At 31.7% G+C, this 25,750-nt stretch overlaps 2 protein-coding genes across 4 annotated transcripts; both read right to left on the minus strand.

Annotated features, from left to right (window-relative positions):
• Window positions 1-5,511: 5,511 nt before the first annotated feature.
• LOC130993397 (transcription factor SPEECHLESS-like) lies at window positions 5,512-7,424 on the minus strand. 2 transcript variants are annotated; one of them, XM_057918274.1, is made up of 3 exons: window positions 7,013-7,424; window positions 6,125-6,607; window positions 5,512-5,745 (listed from the first exon to the last, which is right to left on the minus strand). In XM_057918274.1, the coding sequence occupies exons 1-3, from the start codon at window positions 7,292-7,294 to the stop codon at window positions 5,680-5,682; spliced, it is 831 nt and encodes a 276-aa protein (XP_057774257.1). In that variant the 5' UTR covers window positions 7,295-7,424; the 3' UTR covers window positions 5,512-5,679. The 2 variants fall into 2 exon arrangements, with proteins under 2 accessions (XP_057774257.1, XP_057774256.1); XM_057918273.1 differs by lacking the exon at window positions 5,512-5,745 and having other exon boundaries at window positions 6,047-6,607.
• Window positions 7,425-17,069: 9,645 nt separating this feature from the next.
• Window positions 17,070-22,473, minus strand: LOC130993398 (dihydrofolate synthetase). 2 transcript variants are annotated; one of them, XM_057918276.1, is made up of 11 exons: window positions 22,299-22,446; window positions 21,927-22,128; window positions 21,666-21,763; window positions 21,389-21,539; window positions 21,183-21,245; window positions 20,678-20,839; window positions 20,130-20,321; window positions 19,915-20,014; window positions 19,000-19,131; window positions 18,619-18,750; window positions 17,070-17,554 (listed from the first exon to the last, which is right to left on the minus strand). In XM_057918276.1, the coding sequence occupies exons 2-11, from the start codon at window positions 22,068-22,070 to the stop codon at window positions 17,205-17,207; spliced, it is 1,524 nt and encodes a 507-aa protein (XP_057774259.1). In that variant the 5' UTR covers window positions 22,071-22,128; window positions 22,299-22,446; the 3' UTR covers window positions 17,070-17,204. The 2 variants fall into 2 exon arrangements, with proteins under 2 accessions (XP_057774259.1, XP_057774258.1); XM_057918275.1 differs by having other exon boundaries at window positions 21,927-22,473.
• Window positions 22,474-25,750: the final 3,277 nt, after the last annotated feature.

Consider the following 25,750-nt stretch of genomic DNA (forward strand, 5'->3'; position numbering starts at 1 on the left):
TCGTGCCAGTTTCAGCCTCGTGTCTGTCTTAAATCTTATTAAGACTCTATACTATAAGATAATTATTTTTAAAAAATTAAATATTCTATGGATAATATTAAGATAATACTATAGAGTTAAATCCTATTTAATATGAAGAAAAGTAATTTTTTTTTGCAAGAAGAAAAGTATTTAAGTGTTGTATTCATATATTAGGATTTTAGAAAAAATTGTCTCTCGAGTATATGTGAACAAAAAATTACGCACACAATAGGGAAAATCGCTATTCTGCAACTCATCTCTCTCCGTCGCCTCCATTTATTTCACTTGATCCTTTATTTCTTTTCACTTGAATGTCGACGCTATTTTCTGAAAATCTGACGACGTTAACTGTTATCATCACCTACACCAAGTCATCATCTTCTACGATTCACAAAGAAACCCTTCATTTTTTGCCTTCGTCGAATAGTGGTCTAAACCCCACTGACGACTGATGCCTCCATCTAACCCGACAAAGACATCAAAGTAGTGAATAATAAGTTACGTATACCCAATATTATTATTAATATAAATTAAGGAATAACAATTTCTCAAAATGTCGTCATCCATAAATAACTTATCTCAAGATGAATTCCTTTCAATACAATAAATGCATTAGTATCATTGCTTAATCAAGACAAACTAACTTCACCAACAGATACTACAGTATTTCACCATAGATTGCTCATATCTATTTATATAGTGAAGCAACTTATTCTACGATGAATGATAATGTGATCTCTTATGATCATCGACCCACCACATATCTACAATATAGAATATCAGACATAATTTGTAATATAATTTAAAGAATAAATTAAATATGCAAAACACGTGACAAAATAATAATTCTCTTATATATATATGTGTGGTTCTAATAAGACTATAATTTTTGTAAGAACGTGAGAACCATTAAAGTTATGTATTTGCTATAAAAATTAATACATCTACGAAAATAACTATATTAAAAAAAATCGCTCCCTTCAGAATTTGAACTCAGATGTTGCATTCATTCACCAAGATGATGCATCCACCGTAGATCTTAATGATCGACGAGCTGAAAATAGTTCTATGTTCTTATTTTATTTAGTGGTTCTCAATTACTTGAACATCTCCCTATATATATAGATATATAAAAGAATTATCATTAAAATGAGAAATGAGATTAAATTTGGAACATCAAATGTTCAAATCCTATGATTGATATCCATTCAAATTAATCATGTGAATTTAGATTAATGAACAAATCAATAAAATCTACAAACAAAACAATGTACAAAACAAATAACATTATCATCTGATTTTGAATCTTGGAGGGGGCAAAATTTTATTACATTAAAATTTAATATAAGTGTTCATACGTTTGTTCGTAGATCTAGTAACTATTAGATCTGTACTGTATATATAACAATCTTATAGTCTATAAGTTATCTCATATTTTAGAATAAATGCATTTAACACATAAAGTAACATTTAAAATATGATAACATTATATTTTAGTACATAATTGTAGTGCATCTACTTTGTACGTTCAATGCACGTATTTTATACATTCTATGCAAAGGTTCACATTCTCACGATAAGAAGATTTTTTTTAACATGTATATATAGGGGGTGTATAGAGTAAGAATCCACCTTATTCTAAAATATGAGATAACTTATAGACTATAAGATTGTTATATATACGGTCCAAATCTAACACCTATAACTTATAGGCTATAAGATTGTTATATATACGGTCCAAATCTAACATCTACTAGATTTACGAAAAAATCAATAAAATGCACGAACAATCGTATTAAATTAATTAATGTGGTAAATTTTGCCCCTTCAGAATTCGAACCCATGTGAAAATATTGTTCATGCATTACATTGATTTATTCATAGAATTCATTAACTTGTTTGTTAATCAAATTTCACACAATTAATTTGAATTGAATATCAACTACAAAATTTCAATATCTAAAATTCTAAATTCATTTTTATTTCTCATTATAAGAATCTTTTTCACTAGATCCTTTCTCTATACATATACGAATGGTAATTACAAATAATCTTGTCAATCTGAAAGTAGGGTTTGGAGTTCACCTCTCGTACAATTAGTTTAATTAAAACTAATTTTCACGAATAATTTTGTTCGTTCTGAAAGTAGGTTTTGGAGTTCACCTCTCATACAATTAGTTTATTAGACACTAAAAGTATTTCACTAATAGATGATGGGCCAAAACCGTCATCTTGATGGTGTTTGATTAAGCTTATTAATTTTAAAGAGCTTATAAGATATAGTTTCTTAAGAACTTATAAGTTGTCAAAATATTTTGATAATTGAGCTTATAAGCTAGCTAGATACCTAGAATTCTTAATTAGAGAAAGAAAATCAAAGAAATATGAAATTTGAATGATATATGTATGATGAAAATAAAAAATTACAATTAAGTTATTTTTGTAAAATAAGAGTTACTTTTATTTTTATAATTTAATTATAAGCTTTTTAAAAGTTTGTTTTGTCAAATATTTTGAAAAAAAGTTATAAGCCTCTTAAAGAACTTATAAATTATTTTAAAGAGTTGATAAATTATAACCTCAGCGAAACGCGCTCGTAATTAAAGCTAATTTTCAACTTTGAAGACACATATTACCCTACGACATCTTCAATTGTGACAGATCATGCATGCAGCGCATCTCTTATTTCTGTATTATCTATACATGTCATTTAAATACTATAACAATATGTAGCGAGAAAGTTGACATACAAACTTGAAGGGTGTAAGCTTTGTGGTCCTACGACATATTTAAGATCGAATCATGTGTTTTCTTTTTCGAAGACATGCATTTATTATTACTAGTTGAGATTACACGCATTCGTATGTAAAAAGAAATTATTTTAATAAATATTTTTTTATAAATATAATATATTTCTATATTTTACTTTATAGTATTATTTATTTATTATTTTAATATATTTTTGAATCAATTATGAGTTCGTACACTTTTTTTAGTCTTTCGGCGCGAGTTGGAGGCTGGACGTATGGACTCGTGGGTCGTGTCTTGCCTCTTGGTTTGTTCTGTTGATTTTCCTTGCCATTGTACACATTTGGATGAAGTCGGGGCGATGGTTAGTTCGGAGTCCGTTTTTGTCCTAGTGTAATCGTTGCTCTTTGGGTTGATGTGGAGTGGGTGATGGCTAGTCCGAAGTTCGCTTCATGTCGCCCTCTTTCTTCTCGTGTCTGTTGGAACATGGTTTTGATAGACTAATACTCTTTTTTCTCTTTAAGGTTTTTTACGTGAGTTTTTCTTACAAAAATTTTAACGAGGCTCGGCCCTTAGTATGCTTATCATGTGCTTTCAATGGTTTTTCTTGGTTCTTTTTTTATTTCCTTTTTATATATAATCTCATTTCATTCATTCATATTTTTTAGCCAATTATTAAATAGTGTTTGAAAATTATAATATTATAAAACTCATAAAATTGAAAAAACCTGTGATCTAAATTGATATGAAATTCATATATATTTATTTTCTAGGTTTCATCTTTACATGATTAATTTAATTTTAAAGATTCTAACAAAATTAAACTTATAATAAAACTAATAAATAAATCATTTGTATTGTAATTCTAAATTATTTAATTTACAAAATACGTATTTGGATGAAGAGGTATTAAACTATAAAACATAAATCATACTATATTTTTAGATTTATTATTATATACTATGTTAAATTATACAATTGACCTTAAATTAAGTATATACGAGGGATATAATAGACAAATCAAATTTTATAAAACAAGATTCTTTTTTTTATAATAGGCATAGATTACAATAATTAGATCTCTCATGTGCAGTTCCAATATTTGATACTCCCTCTGTCCCCAAAATAAGTTCCTCTTTGGGGACGGCACGGGTTTTAAGGAAAATAAGTCAAATGTATTGATAGTGGAGGAAAAATATATTATAATTAGTATTGAGAGTGTTGAGAAGGTGAAAAAGTGTTATAATTAGTATTGGGGGTGGTGAAAAAGTGAAAAGTAAGAATAAATAAAGTATTATTAGTGGTGGGGTAGTTGTCCAAAAATGAAAAAAAAAAAAAAAAGAGAAACTTATTTGAGGGACGTCCCAAAAAGGAAAAAGATGAACTTATTTCACGGACGGAGGGAGTAGAATTTAGTCAAAATAATTTATAAGCATATATATAAGCTGTTCTAAATTGAGAATACATATCATAAAATTGAAATTTAGTACATTTGGACTTCAGCTATATATAAGCTTGCATACTATATATTTTGTTATATATTTATAGTGTGCAAGGGTTACTCACTGAACTACAATTTTATTTTTTTTGAACCTACACTGAACACTACAATTAAACAATGCTATTCACTTACGGCCTGTTTACTTTAATGGAAAAGGTGGTAGAAGATATTTCTTCGCTATTTTTTCTCTATTTTCCTATTTTTTTCTCTATTTTCACATATTTATTATGATAAAAAAAATTTCTTCAGGCATGATGAAATATTTTCTTAGACAACTATTTTCACTTATTTTCTCTCTGTTATTAAATAATATTATCTTTGGGTAGTGATGTGAAATTTTTTTCCAATATTTTCTCATCTTTTCATCTGTAGTAAACATATGATAAAAAAGAGTAATATTTTCTCATTTTTTATTCATCATTTTCCAATGAATATTTTACAACCAACATAAATGCACCTTTATAGATAAGGCCACATGATCGAATATTACTTAAAATATTATATATTTCAATTTAAATTAAATTGAAGAATTAAGCAACTGATATATTTCAATCTATATATATATATATATATATATATATATATATAAACATAGTTTTAATGATTTTTTACCACCATAATTTAAAATTTCAAATGTTTTTAAAATTTCAGTTATTAAAAGCCTCATTTCTTTAAAATATTTTCCTCTTTTCTTGTCTTTTTTTTTCTCTTTCTTTCTGTTCAGAAACATGCTTATTAATAATTAAAGATTATGACAAGAACTAAAATTTGACATATATAATATGTTATACCGACTCTAGCTTATCTGAGATTGTAATTCAAATTTAAGCTCCTCTAGTATATATATATCTTACGCAATGAGGAGTCTCATGCTGAATTTTAATTGCCAAATCAATTTTTACGCATGGTCAATCCAATGTTGCTAATCAAGAATATGAGGTTGCAATTGACTAATTTTATTTTTATTTTTTAGGGTGATTGAAATGATGATAGTATTACGGAACATTATAAGGAAGTAGGTATACAGATATAATATCATGTCATAGTTTTTATGTTGAATTTATTAAAAGTTTAACTTCCTTAAGTATTTACATTTATTTATTAAAATGTCCTTAATTTTGATAATTGCCGTACATCATACAGGTGAGTTTACTAGTTTAAATTAAATCGATGCCAAGTGAAGTGACATGATCCATCGGAACTGCTAGTGAAGTGAAAAGGCAGAAAGGCGAATTGCGGCTATGTAATGGACTAACCTAAACACTTAATTAATTGTCAACAACTACATTAATAGAGCAATAATGGTTAGTTTTGATGCTTACACATATTTGCTTTATTCCCATCACCAACTGCAAATGCTCTCTCTCTCTCTCTCTCGTATACAGAAGATCGACCAAGTATCCCACTAGCTAGCAGAATGTCTGCTGAATCTGCTCCGCCAACTCTTCTGCACTCAGTTGGCACTGAATCCCAATCTACCATTATATCATGAGATCATATTCAATAATCATCACTTAATTATACATGAAATGCACTTTACTTTCAGATCTGTAATAAATCAAACAGTAAGTAGTAGGTGCAGAAGTTCATTTACGTCCAAAGAAACAAAACAAAAGTCACTTGTTGTTTTCAGTGAAGAAAGGTTGTTTTCAAGAAGAAGAAAAAAAAGAAAAAGAAAGGCCAAACTACAAACGGAGCGACAGCATATCCTTGTATGTTTTTTACTTGAAATGATTACAAAAGACCTGTATATATGCAGTGGGTAGCTGAACCTAATTAATCTTCATCTTCGATATTATTATTAGTATTATTTAAATTTAAATAATAAGTGGAAATGGAAGTCGCATTAATTACCTTAATGGTGAAAGAATTGAGCATTGCATGATCGAGGGTGCTGATGCTGACGTGTAGGATTTCGAGGGCGAGTTGTTCGAGTGCAGAAATGATCTTGAGCACTTGGCCCGGGATGCGGTGCGAAGCTGTCTTGAGCAGCAGATTGGGGCCGGAAAACTTGACCTCGACTTGAGCTATGGGTGATTTGGAGGTGGCGACGAGCTCATTGACGGCGTCGTTTATGGAAGAGGAGGTAGAAGAATTGGAGGGAGAAGGATCGACGGGGCTGGGGAGAGACCAGGGTTTGTAATTGTAGGGGCTGCTTGGCTGCGGCTGTGGGGTCCTCGGGCTCAGCCTCGGGCTCGACACTATCCTCGGGCCCGGGCTCACCACTACTTCGTTGTAAGCTGCTTTGCGCTGTTTCTTGGCTTCCAAAGATTGCAGCACCTGCTGCAGCTCGTTGATGTAATCCACCACTCCGCCTATTATCGATGCTTGGTCGCCCTAACACACACATTACTTAAGAGCCTGTTTCCCTAAGCTTATTTTAAAGAGCTTATAAAATATTTCAAGACCTTATAACATGTAGTTTCATAAGATCTTATAAGTTGTTAAAGTGTTAAGCTTATAAGTTAGAAACAGAATTTTTAATTAAAGAGAGAAAAAAAATTGAAAAAATATGAATTGGTGTATAATGAAAATAATATTATTTTTGTAAAATAAGTGTTGCTTATAGAAAATGAGAAAATAAGTTGAAGTAAATGAATTTATTTTTTGAGAGTTTATAAGCTCTTTAAGAGCTTATTTTGCCAAATACTTCGAATGAGCTTATAAACTCGTGCAAACACCCACTAAAAGCCACCTTATCAAATTTGAGTAGACAAAAGAAAGAATATCTTATATACTTACTCTTTTGACATAGAAACAAGGCATCAAGGAGCGAAGCACGGAGAGATGCTCGTTCATTTGCTTCCGGCGGTTTCTCTCGACGGTGATGTGCGACACTTTGTTGTGGCCGGCAGCTTCTTCAGTGAGCTTGTGGCGCTTGCAGGCGTCGGCGTCGAGCTCGGCCTCCACCTCGGCAGGTCTCTTAAGAATGGAGGGCGAGGTTTGGAAGTGGAAGCTCTCGTTCTCCCATGCTTCGAGAACGCTGAAGATATCGGTATCGTCGAAGAATGTTTCAGCATCCATGGATGTGAAGAGTGAAGAATGAAGAATTAGAGGTCGGGTCGAAAAGGAGTAATTAATTAAGGTAAGGAGAGGTGGGAGGGAGTAGAAAGGGACGGAACAGTCAGCATCGGCGGAAACGTTAGGAAAAGTGGGGGATGGGAAAGAGAGGAGCGATGATATATATATATTTAGGTTAATGGCAGCAGGGGAAAGTGTCAGACTCTATAAATGACTGTCTACGTATTTACTGTATTACTGTCACCTGTGGCTGTAGGGAATGAGATCTCAGACTTGTTTTGCACTGATTTGGATGAAGGTCAATACGTGTGCATTACAAGGACCTCCAGTTTAATGTCATTAATTAATTCATATATATATTTAATTAAATAAAAAAAATTATTGTGAGAACTTTTTCAGTGGTAACTTCTACGTTCAGTAAAATTACAATTGCTAAATATACTTTATAGGTTTCATAAAATAATAGAAAAATACTTGTCGCAGTTATCATGATAAAAGTTTAATTTAAACCATATTTATGGACGAATATTTAAAACAACAAGTGTTATATTTCGAAGAAAATACTAAAATTGTAAAAAGCAAATAATTAAACTAGTAAAAGGGATGATGAAAGAAGGGTTCCAAACACATATATTAGGGATTACGGGTTCCACAACATGTTTCAGATCCTACCGACAACCAAACTTAATTAGCTACCTCCATTATTAACCGTACCATCCAATTAATACTTCAACATCATTTTGGTAATTCTACATTGCATGCAATTCTGAGATTACTTTTACAGCTTCATCGTAAATATCACTATTGCGTCTTCTATTAATATTTAATACATGTACAGTATATATCGCATTATAAATTAAATTAATATTAAAAATATATATATATTTTTTCTTTCAAATATCTGTCAATTGTAAGGTTGGTTCATTTGTTCAATGTTGGAACTTCATGCATGTACATCTTGGAACTATGTAAGGCCGTCAAGTATTCCCAAAACCAGTGGATTCAATAAAACCAAAAAACAACTTGGTAGACAACGAAATAAATTTTCAAACCAAACGAAAAATTAATTAATATAGGAGTAGTATATATATATTTCAACAGCTCTTATGTTCAGAAACGAAAATACTATACAGATACCCTAAAAAATCTTTTTTCTGCTAGATTGCATGCATCAACAGGCATCAGGTAAAAAATCCTACAATAAAAGTATAAAACCTTCTAAAATCTTAAAACAAGATCAGAAAACTAAGAAGAATACAGAAAAGAAATATGGGAATGGAATAAAAAGGAGTCTGCTACAATATTGGAAACTATATATACACCTTAAACTGAAGACATTGTTTTCTGGAATCATTTCTTTAAAAAAAATTTAGTGGAATCATTCTTGTCCATAAAAAGAAAAAGATAGCTAGAGGTGGTGCTTGATCTTTGGAATGTGACATTGCATATTGCAATATAGGAAAGTGTGGGCCGACCGACATATATACTGGAACAATATTAGATATATATAACAAAAAGTTACCAAAACAAAATATAGAAGCTAGATCTATCAATAAACTAGTGGATCCCACATACATGAACATGACGTACGGATCCAATTTCAAGTTTTCAAAAGAAGATAAGTATATAACTATAATCATATAAATATAAATAGATATTTAGCGGCTAGGCAATACATCAATCTAATAATTAAATTTTAAGTTCCGAAATTCAAATTGCTTTTGCTATAACTTGAAGGATGGATTCCGATCCATATATATTCGGTTTGGGTTAACTAATTTAAGTAAGTCTGAAGCATTACATTAATGCATGCAGCTGCATTAAAACACCATACATATTACTAGTAGTGCTATTTGGACAAAATTTGTCCGGACAAAAACAAGGTTAATTTTTTTAAAAAATTAATTTATTTATAAATTTTGATTCAAGTTTTAAAGGATTTAGTTAGTTTTATTGTTTTCTCCATATTGTAATTTTTTCGTATTTTTTTTAATAATTTTTTGTATTTTTTATTATTTTATTTGTAGTTTGTGTACTTTAAAAATAATAATAATTAGAAAGGTTATTAAAAAATTACAATATAAAGAAAACAATAAAATTAGTTAAATCCTATTTTATTTTGAACCAAAATTTTTAAATAAATTTATTTTATAAAGTATTTAACTATATTTTGTCCAAATAGCATTATTGATTATTAAATTCCAGAAAAGATATATAGTAGTAATAATTAATAATGAAACCTTAAAATTGTTGTTCGAAATTTGTCTCTACTATTGATATATAGTGAAGAGTATGAAATACGAGTGCCTGCAAAAATCGCAGAACCCCATATTTGTTTTTTGGCCCTTAATTAATTGATACCCGGCCGTTTGTTCCATATCGAATTTAAAGTGCATATATGATATATGAAATGAATGATTTCATTCAGACCACATATAGTTAATGTGAATACAACTTGGATGCCATAATTACATGATTACGGAGTATTATTTTTTTTTTACCTGTCAAAAATTAGTTACGTTACGTACAGTATAGTTAGTAGTATTATTGAGAATGAATATTTGGTTAGATAGAAGTTTAGAGAAAGATATATAATGAAGAAAGGGTAAAAGACAAAAGAAATGAAGGAAATGGGTGAGAGTAGTAAATGAAAAATGCAAGGACTCTGCAACTTGTGTCTGTAAACAAGGGAGCTTCAAGAAGATGGCTTTTAATGCGCAGCCACAGACACGGTATCTCCGTGCCACCCGCTTTATTCAATTAATTGACTCTCTCTCTCTCTCTCTCTCTACACTATGCTACTGCATTGCATTGCATGCTGCTCATTTGACCTAGCTAGCCTCTCTCTCTATGAGTATGGCATCTATCTTTGCATGGGAGTGCGTTCTGAATCAACGTCATCAATTGCATCTGCATCTGTACTTGATTAATTAAACCCAACCCGCATTTAATCACTCCCACACTGCTATTCTCATCCATTTACTCCACGCTAATGTCTTCCTCTGCTATCCTCTACACCTTATATTTCCCACTATCATAAATTTTCAAAATATTTTTTTAAACCATCAATTATATATCAATTTTACTCTCCATCTATTTCCACTAACTTGGATATAAATTGACTTTATTGTTTTAACATAACAATTTTGTATATATGTCTTTATCCCGTAATAGAGTGATTAATATCGAAGATCAAATATTTCATATTCGAATTCATCGTAACATAGTCTTTAAATATAATTTTGCAACAAAAAAAAAATCATATTAAAAAAAACATTAAAACACTTGCCAAAAATCAGCAATAATTAGGAATCTTTTTATAGTTAAAATTGGTAAAACATACAAAATGAATTTAAGAAATGGAAATTGCTAGTTTCGCAACTCCTTTTCTTTTTTTTTCTTTGAGGAGGCTAGTTTCACAAAAACTAATCAACTATCAATCTAACATCCCACTTTTTGAGATTTTATTGGTGCATCCGGATTCTTGTTTTCCTTCACACCTCAACATCTCAAATCCAACTCCTCTTCTTTGTCATCACTTAATAACTATCTCAAATATGCACGGCGCTGCCCTAATCTTCAAGGAAACTTTATGACTTTCAAATTTGAATTTGAAGTTAAGGATAGACATATATAATCAGACAGTTCAAATTTAGATACTTGGCCATGCATTGTAATGAACAAATACTAGCAGAGATGATACGTATTTTTTTAATAAATATTTTTTTATGAGTATAAATTTATATTTCATTTCATTTTATACTAATACTTTTATCATTTTAATATAGTTTTTGAACAAAATTACTATTAGATCATTTTTAAAATGATAATATTGTGAAACTTATCAAAATTTAATATAAAAATTAATTTAAATTAATTAAACATCACCTAATTTTGTGGTAATTAGAAAAAAACACAACAAAAAAAGAAAAAAATGATATGAATTTCATGTTTATTTTCTACGTTTCATTTTTACATAATTAATTTTAATTCCAATGATTCTAGCAAAATTAAACTTCTAAAAAAACTACTCCCTCCATCCCAATAGTAATGTCCCACTTTCCTTTTTGAGAAGTCTCAATACAAATATCTCATTCCCTTTTTGGCAATATATTCTCTGTCTATGCCTAATATTTAAATAATTTCCACCAATCTACTTTATCTACTTTTTACATATTTCTTAATCTCCGTGCCCAAAAGTTATGGGACATTACTATTGGGACGGAGAGAGTATTTAATAAATCCTTTGTATTGTAATTCTAAATTATTAAATTTACAGAATAAAAAATACTAACTTATATGGATGAAGAGTCCTAATGGATACTAATGTGGATCAGAATTGACATCAGCATTGACAAGCTTATCCGTATTAATAAATACACCCTTCGTCCTCCAAATAACTTCCTAGGCGGGAGGAGCACATGTTTTAAGATATAGGAATGCTAAACAGTCACATTGTGGCCATCCACAATTTACCTAAATAAAAAATAATTTAATTTATTTAACTTATTTTTTTAAAATAAAAATAATATTTAGTTATTTTATTATATTATATTCTCTACATTGTAATTATTTTTTTGTAATTTTTTGGTAACTTTTTCATTTTTATTAAAAAATAAATTAAAAATAAAAAATACAAAAAAAGTACAATGTAGAGAATATAGTAAAATAACTAAATCTTATTTTTATTTTAAAAAATAAATTAAATAAATCAAGATTTTCCTTATTATACTAGTGTGTGGGTGGTCACAATGTGGCTGCATAGATTTATTGTTTAATATAAAGTTGTTGAGTGTATTGGAAGTGGTGCAAAAATGTTATAATTAGTAATGAAAGTGGTGAAAATATGTTATAATTAGTATTGAGAATAGTGAAAAGATGAAAAGTAAGAATAAATAGGATATTATTAGTGGCAGGGTAGTGTCCCAAAATAAATAGAAAGTAATTTATGGGACGATCCAAAAAAAAAGATATGAAGTTATTCGGGGACGGAGGAAATAACTTCTAAAAAAAAAAAAACCTATTGATTACCGGGTGGATCGAATGGCTGACATCACTTACTTTGGCCTCAGTCAACAACCAAATGCAAAGAGTGTTCAATTACGATAACTTCCTTAATCAAAGAAGCTCGATAATCATTTGGATAGTTTAGCTCTGACACTTAGAGACTCAACTCTGACTGAGAATAAAATCTAACCAAACAGTTGAACAATATTTTCGGTTAAATAGCAGATGATGACATAAATAGAGGAATCTTACCTTCTTACTTGTAATTCCTCTATAAATATTGGTGGTATGTTCATTGTAAAGGGGATTCTCTTGAATATAATACTCCCTCCGTCCATGAAAGAACTTCCTAGGAGGGAGTGGCACGGATTTTAATAAAATGTTGTATAGTGTATTGAGAGTGGAGAAAAAGTTGTAAAGTGTATTGGGAATTGTGAAAAAGTATTAATAATTTATTGTGTTGTTTTAATTAATGTTATTTGAGTGGTGGGAATTGTCTTAAAAGGGGAGTATTTTTTAAGTGGTGGGGTATTGTCTCAAAATAGGAAAAAGTAGGAAGTTCTTTCGTGGACGTCCCGAAATAGAAAAATAGGAAGTTCTTTCGTGGACGGAGGGAGTACAAGTTTATAAGTTCACTGCTTTAGTTTTGCCTGATTACTTGCTTGGTATATTTTCAGGTGATCAATAATTCCTTCCAACGTTCTCACAGGTTACTTCTTCTCACTATAATTTCGTAATTAAAACATAGATACTACTACTTAAATAATTATTAAAATATAAAACATAAACCATAACATAGTTTTAGATTTATTATATGTATAACATATTAAATTACGCAATAAACCTTAAATTAAATATATATGGGGGACATAATAAGCAAATCAAATTTTATAAAATAAGGATCTTTTATAATAGGTAACTATATAGATATAAAAGAGGAGTTTTTTCCCTTTATTTTTTCTCACTTCTCCCACAAATTTTTTCACTATATTTTTTATACAATTTAATTCTTTTCAAAACATTGTCAAATTTGATTAATGAAGAAATATTTAATATGCATCTTAAATTAAAGTTCATGACAAAATATATAATATGGTATAAAAATTATCAAAAATGAATAAATTATGAAAACTTTAAACTATTTATTTTTTCTCTATTCATTAAAATTTTACAACTTTTTATTTATGTTTATGTAAGAAAATATTTATTTATTTATATATTATGATGTGTAATACTCTAATAATAATGTGTAATATTAATTTTCATTATCAAGTGATTTGAAATTATTTAATAACAATAATTAGCATTACACTTTGTACATAATTGAAAATTTACATTTCTAAATTCAAAATTTTATTGAGTAATTGATGTGGATTATTTTATTTTTAAAATATATATTGTATTTAATTATGTTTCAATTCTATTTAATATTTATACTTATTTTTTTAAATATACCTGATGAGGGGTAGGATCCCCTATCAGCGCAGGCCTTATATATTTAACATTATTATGTATATATATGTGAATAAACTAACAGTGCAGGCCTCGAAGGACCAAAGAAAAATCTATTGAGGAGTAGTATTGAATTACATGGAGCAAGCCTGCGCAGCACTTGAAGCATTACCGAAGGGATGACGCCTGCGCAGACGCGAGGGGACCTTGACCGCATGAATTATTAAGAGCGCATTCATGACGGATCACTCCGACTGGGGTCAGCGTAGACATATCGTGAAGATTGATTGCGCAACCCGCGACCATTTTCTAACAACAGGCGAAAAGCTGCTAGTCCGTTATATGAAGGACAATCACCGATGATAACGACACCTACGCGGAGGCCGTGCATGAGGAGTGCGTGTGTAATTGAAAAGACTGATGTACCATCTTTTCATGTTGCCTATAAATACTACACTTAACCATTGTAATAGGGATACGATCTTTACTTCTTATTCTACACTTTCCCCTCTGTAATCTGTTGGTCGAATACTTGAAGAAATATACTTGGAGAAAGTTAAAGTTACCGGTGTTCTTATACTTCGGGTCGATCTCTATCTTACTAAATGCTTTCATCGTAAAGTTTATGAGTCTGTGTCTCACCAACACCGCGTGCAATTGGGCTTACTACTAGATTAATTAAATGACAAAATATTATATTTGGAATCAGTAATTAAATTACCCTCTTATTGTCATTCAAAGTACTATGCATTTAGTAATTCAAGAATTGGATTGCTGCAGAGAATATTTACAAACACATAGATACCAAGTTAAAGTGTAAGCTGATATATTTATCCGAGCTTGTGTCAGCAGGAAACATAAATGGCAATGAATCGAAGCCTCGTCGATGGAAGAATGATATAGAAATATGCATAGTAATTTTAAAATGTATGGTTGCAGTATTGTTGAAGTAAATAAGGCTGGGCCATCCCTTCCCAAGCTCTATTCATTACTCACTCTGATAACACCATTAAAAGCAGACCCACAAAATGCATGAGGCGCAGAAATAATCAAGAATGAATTTTACCACTTACCTCAGTTTCGTTTTACATGGCGCAGGTAGGTGAATCCTTGGTCGGAGCAAGATTTCCGGGCGGCCTCAGAGGCTATGGTGATTGGTGGGGCTCCACCTCCTTCATTGCTTAGATTTTCCTTGCCCCATTTCTCCCTCATGTCCCAATCTCGCATTATAGATGCACCTAGCTCCCCCCACCCAATATGCCTGCAATTAACTAGTATCAACGTCAACAGGCATAGATAACAGCACCAAGTTTCTTAACTAGAGGGCTCTCCATGTTATCTTACTCATTTTCAATCATTAAACAATGCCAATGCCAATGGAAAATCGAGTAATTGAAAGCACTGAAGCATTTCAAAGTTCTTCCTCTGCTAGATGCGTGGGTGCACAATGCATGCATGCGTAATACAACTACAGAAAGCACAACCATAATAATGTCATTGCCCTATCCACTCTTGCTCCAACAAGAAGAAAGGGAGGGGAAGAAGAAAAACAACTATTGTTCAATACGAGAATATTCTAAAACACTGTAGTTACTGAGAGAAGACAATCCACTTTCTGTTCATCATGTGTACGGATTACAAGTAAATAACAAATTTGACATCTTGGTTCCTGTGTTGTACAAACTCAGTTATGAAAAGTAATTGTTCTACTGTTTTTTTCGACTTTGATTGGTTGGTTTTCAGGCATACATATTATGATATACAAAAGACAAACTTAGATAACAGCATACCATTAATTGCCATTTAGATGCTCAGACAAAGTTTTTTGGGCTCTGTTTTGAACATACGAGTTCAAGGAACTGTTGAGTGAAGATATTAACTGTGCATTAATAGAGGGCTGCAGGTGTTAGGTGAGACTACACAACAGTTGAGATAAAGAAGTCGACCACACAATCTTTGGGTAAACGGCGAAAATGTGCTAATTTATATGAAAATTCGACCAAGCAGTATTCATGTGTTTTGATTGCCCAATTTCACTCTTTTTGAGTTTCATTACGCATCTGCCAAATAACTGTGGTAAACAGTACAACGTTAGCTTAAGATATTAAGGAAAGACCAATGCTATGGAAAGACAAAAATCAAGGAGAGGGAAGAATGGTTAGATTTGACAAACTCACAGTACATTTTATCCATTCCAGAACAATAGTTGATGATACATATACAAACACCTTGTGCTCAGTTATGGCTATGAAATCCACATTTTAACTGCCATACACTCTTTTTCTCGTTCCCTTCATTAGAAGGAAATTGAATACAACCTTCTTTTCTCTTGATGCCTGCTGATGAAAAAGTAGAAATTTTTTAATAAAAGCCACAAGGTAAGCTCATGTAATATCCCAAGAATGTCTAGCATCTTTCTGGATCTGTTGGGTTTATCTTCAACATAGTTTATGTTGTATATTTGCTTACCTAATTTCAATGAACTAATTGGACCAGCTTTTTTTAATTCTACTTCAAAAGAGAAAGCTACATAGCAACACTCATCTAAGGATATTTATTAACTTTAAGCTTGATTAACAGAACGAACACTTTAGTGTTCAAGATAGCACCTACTGGGCTGAACTAATTGTGATCAGTTTGAATTCCAGTTGTTGCTCAAATATGAATCTATTACAACACCTATAATTTCTCATGTAGGTAATTGTCCAATAGAGCTCAGAAGGTAAAATAATGTTGTACTTCACACCATGCTTCTCAAGAGATACAGACAAAAGTTACAATCACTAGAAACAGTTCTCAAAAACAAAAAATAAAACCTACTAAACTACCAGTATCAAGGGACTTCAATTGGCAATCTAGCTGAAACAAGGGAGAAGGGAACTCAAAAGGGAAGAAAGATGTAACAAATGAAAAGAAAAAAAAAGAATCACCCCCAAAATAAAAGGAAAGAAATCAAGTTCAAACAGTGAACAATGAAAAACATAGCAGGGAAATTGAGCAACTTGCAAGAGAACAAGACTAGGCGACCGTACTACAAGACGTAGCCCCACCAGTATAAGCATCTTTAAAATTGACCAATTCAACTACAACCTGTAAACTGAACAGCCAGTTTTCGAAAAAGAAAAAACCTGAAAAAAATTACTGTCTTGAATTTTTTGCTAACTTGGAACCCAATGAGAAAAAGTAGGAATAAATGAATGCCAAAGCTATAGACATGACATTCACTAATCTACAAAGATAAGATAATCTACAAAAAGATAAAGCTAAATGGGGGCCTTTTATCAGATTCAGAACAATGCTAGTCCATTTTACCGTTTGGTTTAGAATTAAATTTGTAAGGCTTGATGCCTCCTGTTCTGCATTGTATAACCAATAGCATGTCTTTGACAACATAGCTGGACCCCAAAAAAACCATACTCCTTTTCAGAAAAATATAATTAACATATAGATCAGCTCATGTTTCAAGACAACCTAAAACTGCTGAAACAATATGCAATGATCCAGTGACTACAATTATCCCATTTCCAGTAGCAGAAGTTGTACCGAGGACCTCATGTCCAAATCTAATTGAATCCACTAACGACCCCTCCAAAAGTAGGATGAATTCAGATCCCATTTTTCTGGAAGATTCAGGATGCTGATCCTCAATCCATTTGTGATTAGCAGTTCTGCAGTCAAGAAACCCAACACCCATCTCTCTACAAGCTTTGATCCAGGAACATTTTAACGAGGATGATGAAGTTGTACGAGATCTGTGTCCAGCAATATCAACTTCAGTGAAACATACAGCTTCCAAACATCCAACTGCAAAGAGGAGACAATTTTATATACCAGGAGTTGAAATTGCTGCGCTCCCCTTACCCCCACCACAAGAGAGAATGAATGGAGCCAAGTTAACTAAAGTTAAAAATGCCCCACAAAAGTAGTATGTGTAATAACTTGCAAAGAGTATAACGAACTGCCTCTTCAACATAATTGCATAAAGTACACAATGAACATTCCCATGGTCTTTTGTTTCCTACAGATATATATATATATAGGGGAGGGCTACGGTAAAAACACTTCTTAAAATATAAATATAAACGTTTTTTAATATACGAATTTTATCCAACAGGGTTACGAATTCATCAAACATAGTTACGAATTATGAAAAATAATTTTTTGCTACCTTTGGGATTCGAACCCTAGACCACGAATTCATCCAACAGGGTTACGAATCAACCGTAGATCTTGATGATCTAAGGGCTGAAAATCATTTATATTTTATACACTTAAGAGTGTTTTTATTCTAGCCCTCCCCTATATATATATATATATATATATATATATATATATCTCATTCATGCCTGAATTCAGGAATATTAATTGCTTTTTAGTTTTAGAGACTAGAGTAGATCTGAGTAAATAAGTAAAATAACTCCTCAATGTTAATACAAATTAATCACTGATTTAGAACAAGAAAATCAAAAGAACCAAAGATAACAGTGCCACCTGCACCCCTAACTTTTGCATTAGGCTCTATTCAAATATATAGTCAAATATTACTGCTTATCACATGTATATGAGGACAGCCGACAGCTAAAGGATGTGAACAGAAGGAACATATCGGTAAACTAAAAGATGTGAATGTATCTGTTCTTGCTTTGGTCATCACTATGAAGTCTTAATTTATACATTAATACACCATGTATAAGTTCATCAAGCCATTGCAAAAGACCTAGGCAAATTCTTCTCAACAACACTTCCAATATAGGGCACCAGATCTCTCAGTGACAAACTATCCTACTCTAATGCACCATCCAAGTTTCTAATCCTACAAATATTTACAAAACAAGAAAAGCTTATGAAAGCTCAAATAGATACTTAACGTGAAAGCAGAGCTCTAGCAAAGCCAGTATGGTCTTTGTCATTCGCCATAGCAACAACAAGAACCAATCTTGCATCAGAAAATGCCATCTTAATCATGTCCACCAAAGCGCGGGCAGATTCCTTGGTATGGGCTGAGATTTCCAAGTAAAGAGAAACATTAGCACAAGCCTGTCATCAACTGGATCAAAATCTTGTAAGAGTAAACAGAAAAAACTTTTTTCATTCTAATCGCTTGGCTCAGCAATGACCTCACACCCCTTTGTATGTGAAAAGACAGCTAAGAACAAATCAACAAACTACCTAAGAAGTTATAATCCTGAAAAGCCTGTGAGATCATAGTCTAGCGTGACAAAGGAAATCATGAAATAATGGAACCAAACCTCCATCAAGAAGTATAGTTGCCCCTGGTAGTCCTAGCATGTCAGCTTCCTTAGATGTCAAAAATTGGCTTCTACCAACCAGATATGCACTCTGCAAACCATCACGAATGGATGTATCCGATAATTTCCACCCTACAATAAGTACGGGCATAAAGAAGTCATAATAGAGGAGGTAGAACCAGAGCTCAAAGAAACATTTTCCAGGTAATATGCAATATGCTTGTATTGCAAGTTTCTGATAAGATAACTTCTAAAATGAATACAAAAGATGCTTTCTAGCAAAAGAGGAGGTACCTCTTGAAGCAATGACAGTCTACTTCATTAACGAAAACACCAAAGACTGTTATTTTCCAAGTTAGTATTACAGTAAATAAGTCCGGCAGGATTTCAAATACCACTGTGCTTATCCTCTTAAAAATTGAAGGGTTGCTAAATGGAATGAACGTAATATAAAGTCAGATAATTGAGTGGTTTTAACAAGCTTCAGCGGGCATACTATCAAACAGACAACCAGCTAAACCCTGAACTAGCCATATTCCATGACTACAGCATGCACAGACACAGTTTCAGTCCACTGTCAGGGTCCTATGATCCTTATTAACTAATAAGAAAGAGTAGTTGAACATACACCATATTTCAATCTACGACACCTGATTACACATCCAAAATCCAAGAAAATAGGGAAGCTTTTGTTATCTATCTAATAGACTGAACAATTGTCGTCAATATTGATTTCACTGATAAGGCCATTTCTTCATTTATCATTACTCCTTTAAGTTTCCAAAAACTGCTTGAAAGGGTAAAAAACCTTTCGATCATTAAATGATCAAGCTCCTGTACGGTACACAAATGTAATCCATGTAAAAAAAATACTAAATTATGAGATCGGAGTGATAACAAGTTCTATTTCCATACCTTGCTCACGTAGACAAAGTGCTGTGCAAGTAGCAGTTACAGCGTTCTGGAGCTGGTGAGAGCCAAGCAGGCGTAATTGTAGATTAAGCAGCTCAATGGACTTGTTTATGACAGATTCACAGCAAAATTGTGTTGCAATAAAGAAATAAAAGTAAGTTTAATGTATAACAAACTTTAAACTGAAAATTTTTGTAGAATAAAATTAAATTTTATACCAAATGAAAGTCCCTCTCAATCAGGAGCAGAATATCGCATAACTGGCGAGGCACCTGACAGGCTCCAGTAAAGCCTTTCAGAACACTTCTATTTCCAGGATCGGAAGCTGATATAACAGGCGAACATAGAGACAATGCCTTCTCACGAATCATACTTTCAATATGTGGAAGGAATGGCCCACCCAAAACCAGCTAAAAGATTTCACAAATGAGTCAGAATTGCAGATTCTGCACAATATCTCATGTATGTATAACTTTATAATCATGCACATACTTGATGGAAGGTATGTGCACCCAGACACAGTAAATAATGAGTAGACCGTGCCATTGACATTGGAAGTAGTATTTAGTTTATCTCCCTTGTCTAAAGCATAATTTCATATAACTTCTCCTTGATGTCGATTTTTCAAATTTAAGCTTGATTAATTTGTCTATCGTCTATTTGCTGCCTGCCTCTCTTCCAACGGAAGAAAGCAAATATGACGTTAAACATATTAATGAGGATATACTGATTTGTTAAAAGGAAGGAATGTGTAGAACCACCTAACTGGACGCTGTTCTTTAATTATTCCTGATTTAGCCACAGCAATACTCTCCAGAGAGCCCCCGAGTGCAGCTAGATGCTCTTCACCTATATTTGTAATGACTGCTGCTGCCAGATCTGAAACGGTAAATACATTGGTTGCATCCCGAGCGCCACCTAATCCAGCCTATGGGTTGACATAAGAAATCAAAATATTATCCATTCCAAGATTTTGACTTCCACCTTTTTCAATCAAAGCTAGACTACAAACAGTGACGCACAGATTTTACATCCATCAAGGAGTCAAGAACAGGGGCAACCAAAAATAACTCTGCCACCAAGATGAGAGTAAAAAGTAATGAAGTCTAGTTGGAGAAATTTAAGAGATTTCTCATATTACTAACAACTTGCTATTTATGATAGTTTTATAAATTGAAAAACTGGATTACTTCCAAAAAAACGAAAAGAAATTTAAAAACAGGAAGCATGGTTGGTTAGTTAGTAAAAGGACTCAGACAAGATAAGTTTACCTCAACAACTGCAAATTGAACTCTCTCTTCGGCAAATAAGCTCAATGCAATAGCAGTGAAAACCTTGATTTCAACAATCAAATAGATTGGAAGACAATACAGATCAGTATCACAAACAGTTTCAACTAAAATAATTAAACAACAGACATGTCAAAATACCATCTTCAAGTAAGTTAATAGAAAAACATATTCATCCACAAGCATACCTCAAACTGACTGAGATGCCCTTTTTCACGTTCTACTGCCCTTTCAAGCTCCTCCTTTATTTTGTGGAAGTGTGAATCCAATGAAATCCCCGACACTGCTTCTCCACTCGTTCCCAGCGTGATACGCTCTCTAATAGTGCGTATGTGCGGACTGGAAAACGCAATACCTTCAGTTGCTTGCACGTATAAACTAAGCAGCTACAGTTTTGTACTTCATGATAAAGAATCGTGATTCTACCACCATATAATCTGAACCAGAATGAATTACAGAGGATACCTAGTATAGCAACCAACAGAATACCCTTCCGCACGTAAAATGCTGGAAAGGAAAGCAGCAGTTGATCCTTTCCCTTTTGTACCAGCAATATGTATAGCCTAAATCAAAATCCAATCTTTTAAACTAACTCAAAATAAATAAATAAATAAACTCAAACTAAAGCGACCAGGCTGTTTGCTCATCGACTCAACTCCAATCCACAGAAACCCTACGGCAAATAAATGCCCAGAAGAGTGTTAATTGGATACACAAAAACCTTACCTTGAATTTGGATTGAGGATTGCCAAGATTGTGCAGCAGCCGCCGCATCCTACCTAAATCGAAACCGTCGCAGGAATCAGTACCGGCTCCCTTAGGAACACCGATTTTTTCGTAGTCGTTGAGTTTTTCCATGAATGCATCCATTTCCGGAACCTCTGTTGACGCAGTAGAAAGACGGCGGCACGGAGCGCAGAGCAATGCCCTGGATTTAGCAAAAAGTTGATTATATGGTTCGAGTAAGAGAGCATTGAGACGACAAGCAATAATTGGGACTTTCATGCTCAGAATTTCAAGCAAATTGTATGAATTTAAGTGAAAGACTGAGAAGGAAGAGTGTGAGCGAGTGACGGAAGTTCGGTACTACGAATCAACCATTTCCAACTTCTCTCTTGCTCTTTATATTATATCCCACCAATCCATATTCAAACTTAAATTGTTCGTCTATAATAATTTAAGAGCGTGTTTGGGTAGGCTGAGGCTCGTTTTAAGAGCACCCACATCAAGAGATTCGAGTCGATTTGGCGGATGAGCCGACTGATGCAAGTAAGGGGAAACTCGAGTTCGACTCATACGAATGAGCTCGACTAATGTATGCGCCACTTTTAAAAATAAAATAAAATTAATGAAGTATGAGTTAGTTGGATGAGCTACCTCAATTCAGGATATTGACTCATAAATTGTCTCGGATGTAGATGCTCTAAGGAGATCATAGGTTGTCAAAATATTTGAATAAAATTTTTTACAAAAAAAAGAAAATCAAAGAGTGATGAATTTGAAAGATTTCTTATAATTTATTTTTAGAAATTATAAATTGTTTAGGAATTTATTATGTCAAACACTTTGAAGAAACTTATAAGCTTCTAAACAATTTATAAATATTTTTAATACTCTCTTCGTCCACCAATTTATGTCATACTTTCTTTTTTGATTCGTCTTTCAATTTTTGTCCTACCCATTTTTAGTAACTATTTATAAATTTTTTAATTGGCGGGTCCCAATAAACAATACTCTCTCCGTCCATCAAAGATATGCCACTTTACTTTCGGCACGGGTTTTAATAAAATGTGAGTGAAGTTGGTAGTAGAGTAAGGGTCCCACTTTAAATGTGAGTGGAATGGTGTGGACCCTACTACTAAAAATGGATGTGGCATGTTTTTTGTGGACGGACGAAAAAGGAAATTGTGACATATCTTTGGTGGACGGAGGAAGTACATTTTTTCTCCACTTAATTAATAAACAATACACTTTGTAGGTCCATTTCTCCACTCAACTAATAAATAATACTCGTGTTTCTTCCCCTAGGTCAATCAAACACCCTCTAAATAGTACTTTCAATTGAAAATCAATTTTAAAACTAAGTGTCAATTTCATGATTATAAAAAAAATAAAAATTAATTTGTAAATTATTTTTATTTATTTATTTTCTTTATCTTCTTAACTTTTCTATTTTATTAATTTCTAAATTGGTGAATTTCGGCTAATTATAAAATAATTATTTAATATGGATTTTAATTTAATATATTTTATATAAAATTAGATTTAAAATATAAAATTTATTTATTTAAATATTAAAACTTAACAAAATTATCTCTCCTCTCTCATCTTTCTTGAAATAAATCTATTTTTTTAATTCCTTTTTCATTTTCATTTTCTATTTTTTTTTTTTTGCTTTTTTCATAATATTAATTTTTATTATTGTGATTTTTTTTCTATATTCAATTTAAATATATTTAATTAAATTATATATTTTATTATATTAATAAACATAATAATTAAATTAGTATCATTTTATATATATGTATTTTTTTTGTGCATTGCATAGGTAGAAATACAAGTTTATATGTGTACAGTGTCCATGAAAATTAAAAGTAGTGGTATCTCTTATTCTCATGTGCAGACGTCCTCGTGTGATTAGGGATGACAATTTATCCGTGCGTAACAGATATCCGCGAAAACTCGATCTTAATAGGGCGGATTTGAGAGGCATTTGATATCCACGGATAATTTCGTGATTACAATTCACTATCAATTTAGTTCGTGTGTATGAGTTTGGATACTTACTATCCATACCCGCGAAACTCGTTTACCCGCGAAAAATATCTGCGAATTACCCGTAAAATACTCACGAAATATCCTTAAAATATGAGTTTTGGATATATATATTAGATATTAGATATGGACCAACATATGTCAATGAAAGAATGAAAGAGTTCAATGAAGAGGGCTCTATTTCTACTATAGAGCAATAATATAACTTTGTTGAATTTTATATTTTAGTTGATGAATTTGAATATTAATTTTGGATTTAAACTTTGTCATTTGTGAATTTAAACATGGATGAAAGATGTGGATTTAGCTATGTGATTTGTGGTGATTTTTTTTTTTTTTTTGTACTAAGGTATCCGATTGTCATCCCTACGTGGGATTTGCACTTAATTAGAATTAATAAATTTTAACTGAAGATTATAAATTGTAAATTATAAACATGTGTGGTACTCGCACGTCACTTAACATAAGACTTTATTAATAAAGCCTCCAATATTTATCTTTATATCCTCGTAGTTAATCCATAAACACGCTCAACTAAGTTATTAAAATATTTTTCCTTCAATCTATCAATAGATCGATCGTTCAAGTCACATAATATCTTTGAATGTGGGAGTTCAAGTTACCTACTCTATGCATGAGTAAATGTGCAACTCTTAGAAAATATTCCCACTTAATTCTTATATTTCAACAACACAATGGATAATCCGCTTTTCGGGAATTTTTTTTTATATAAATTTAAAGTATTAAATAAAGAAATTAAAAGACAGGGGCGGAGCTACACTATAAAATGGTGGTGCAATTGCCCCCCCTCAATTGAGTTATATTATGCTTCCATGTATATTCAATTTTACATAAATATTTAAGTTTGCCCCACCAAAAATTATGAAAAGTAGGGGCAAAAATAAAAGAAAATAAATGATTTTTTGGTGTTGGATGGAAGGGCTCATACGTGTATGTCTAACAAGAGAAGGCTGAAATTGTGTAAATTACATTTAAATAGATAAATTCAAGTAAATTCAATTCAAAAATTGCACCAATAAAGTATTATTCCTAATTTACACAAATTCTAACTATTTTTTATATTATTGACAAAATACAATTCATTGGTCTTTTGAAACTCTTCTTTATTTTAAATATTTATTTCGTCTTACTTCTTCAATTTCTTATCCAAGCGAAGCCCCAATGTATATTCAATAATCTAATTAATTTACTGAAGGATCATTATTAACTCTGAATTTTAAAAGTTAATTTTTTCTAAATTCGTTCTAATTCACAGTTTTTTTGTATTACTTTTCTAGCTTTCCGTTTGGCATAATTATTTGTTTATTGTTATCAGAATTTTAATAGTAGCATGTGGGTCTTCTTTTTACACCCATGAATATTCTTCGAGTTTTATTGTAAAAAATAAATAAATATCAATATTATATATATATATATAGGGTGCGATTATAGTGAGAACCACACTTATTGTGAGAACATAAGAACCATTAAAATTAATGCATCTACTATATAAATTAATGCATTCACTATTAAATTTAATGCATCCGAAAATAATAAAATTTTTGCTCCCTTCAGGATTCGAACCCAGGATCTGCATTCATCCACCAAGATGATGCATCCACCGTAGATCTTGATGATCGAATGGTTTAAAATGGTTCTCTGTTCTAATTTTATTTAGTGGTTACCTATGACACTGTAAAAAGAACTTTCTTTTTTTGTCACAAAGATTATAAAAAAAGTCAGCTTCTAAATAGTATGAGAGATCGTCTTTATCT

This window comes from Salvia miltiorrhiza, chromosome 7 (assembly GCF_028751815.1).
Source record: "Salvia miltiorrhiza cultivar Shanhuang (shh) chromosome 7, IMPLAD_Smil_shh, whole genome shotgun sequence".
In the NCBI taxonomy this organism is placed as follows: Eukaryota; Viridiplantae; Streptophyta; class Magnoliopsida; order Lamiales; family Lamiaceae; genus Salvia; species Salvia miltiorrhiza.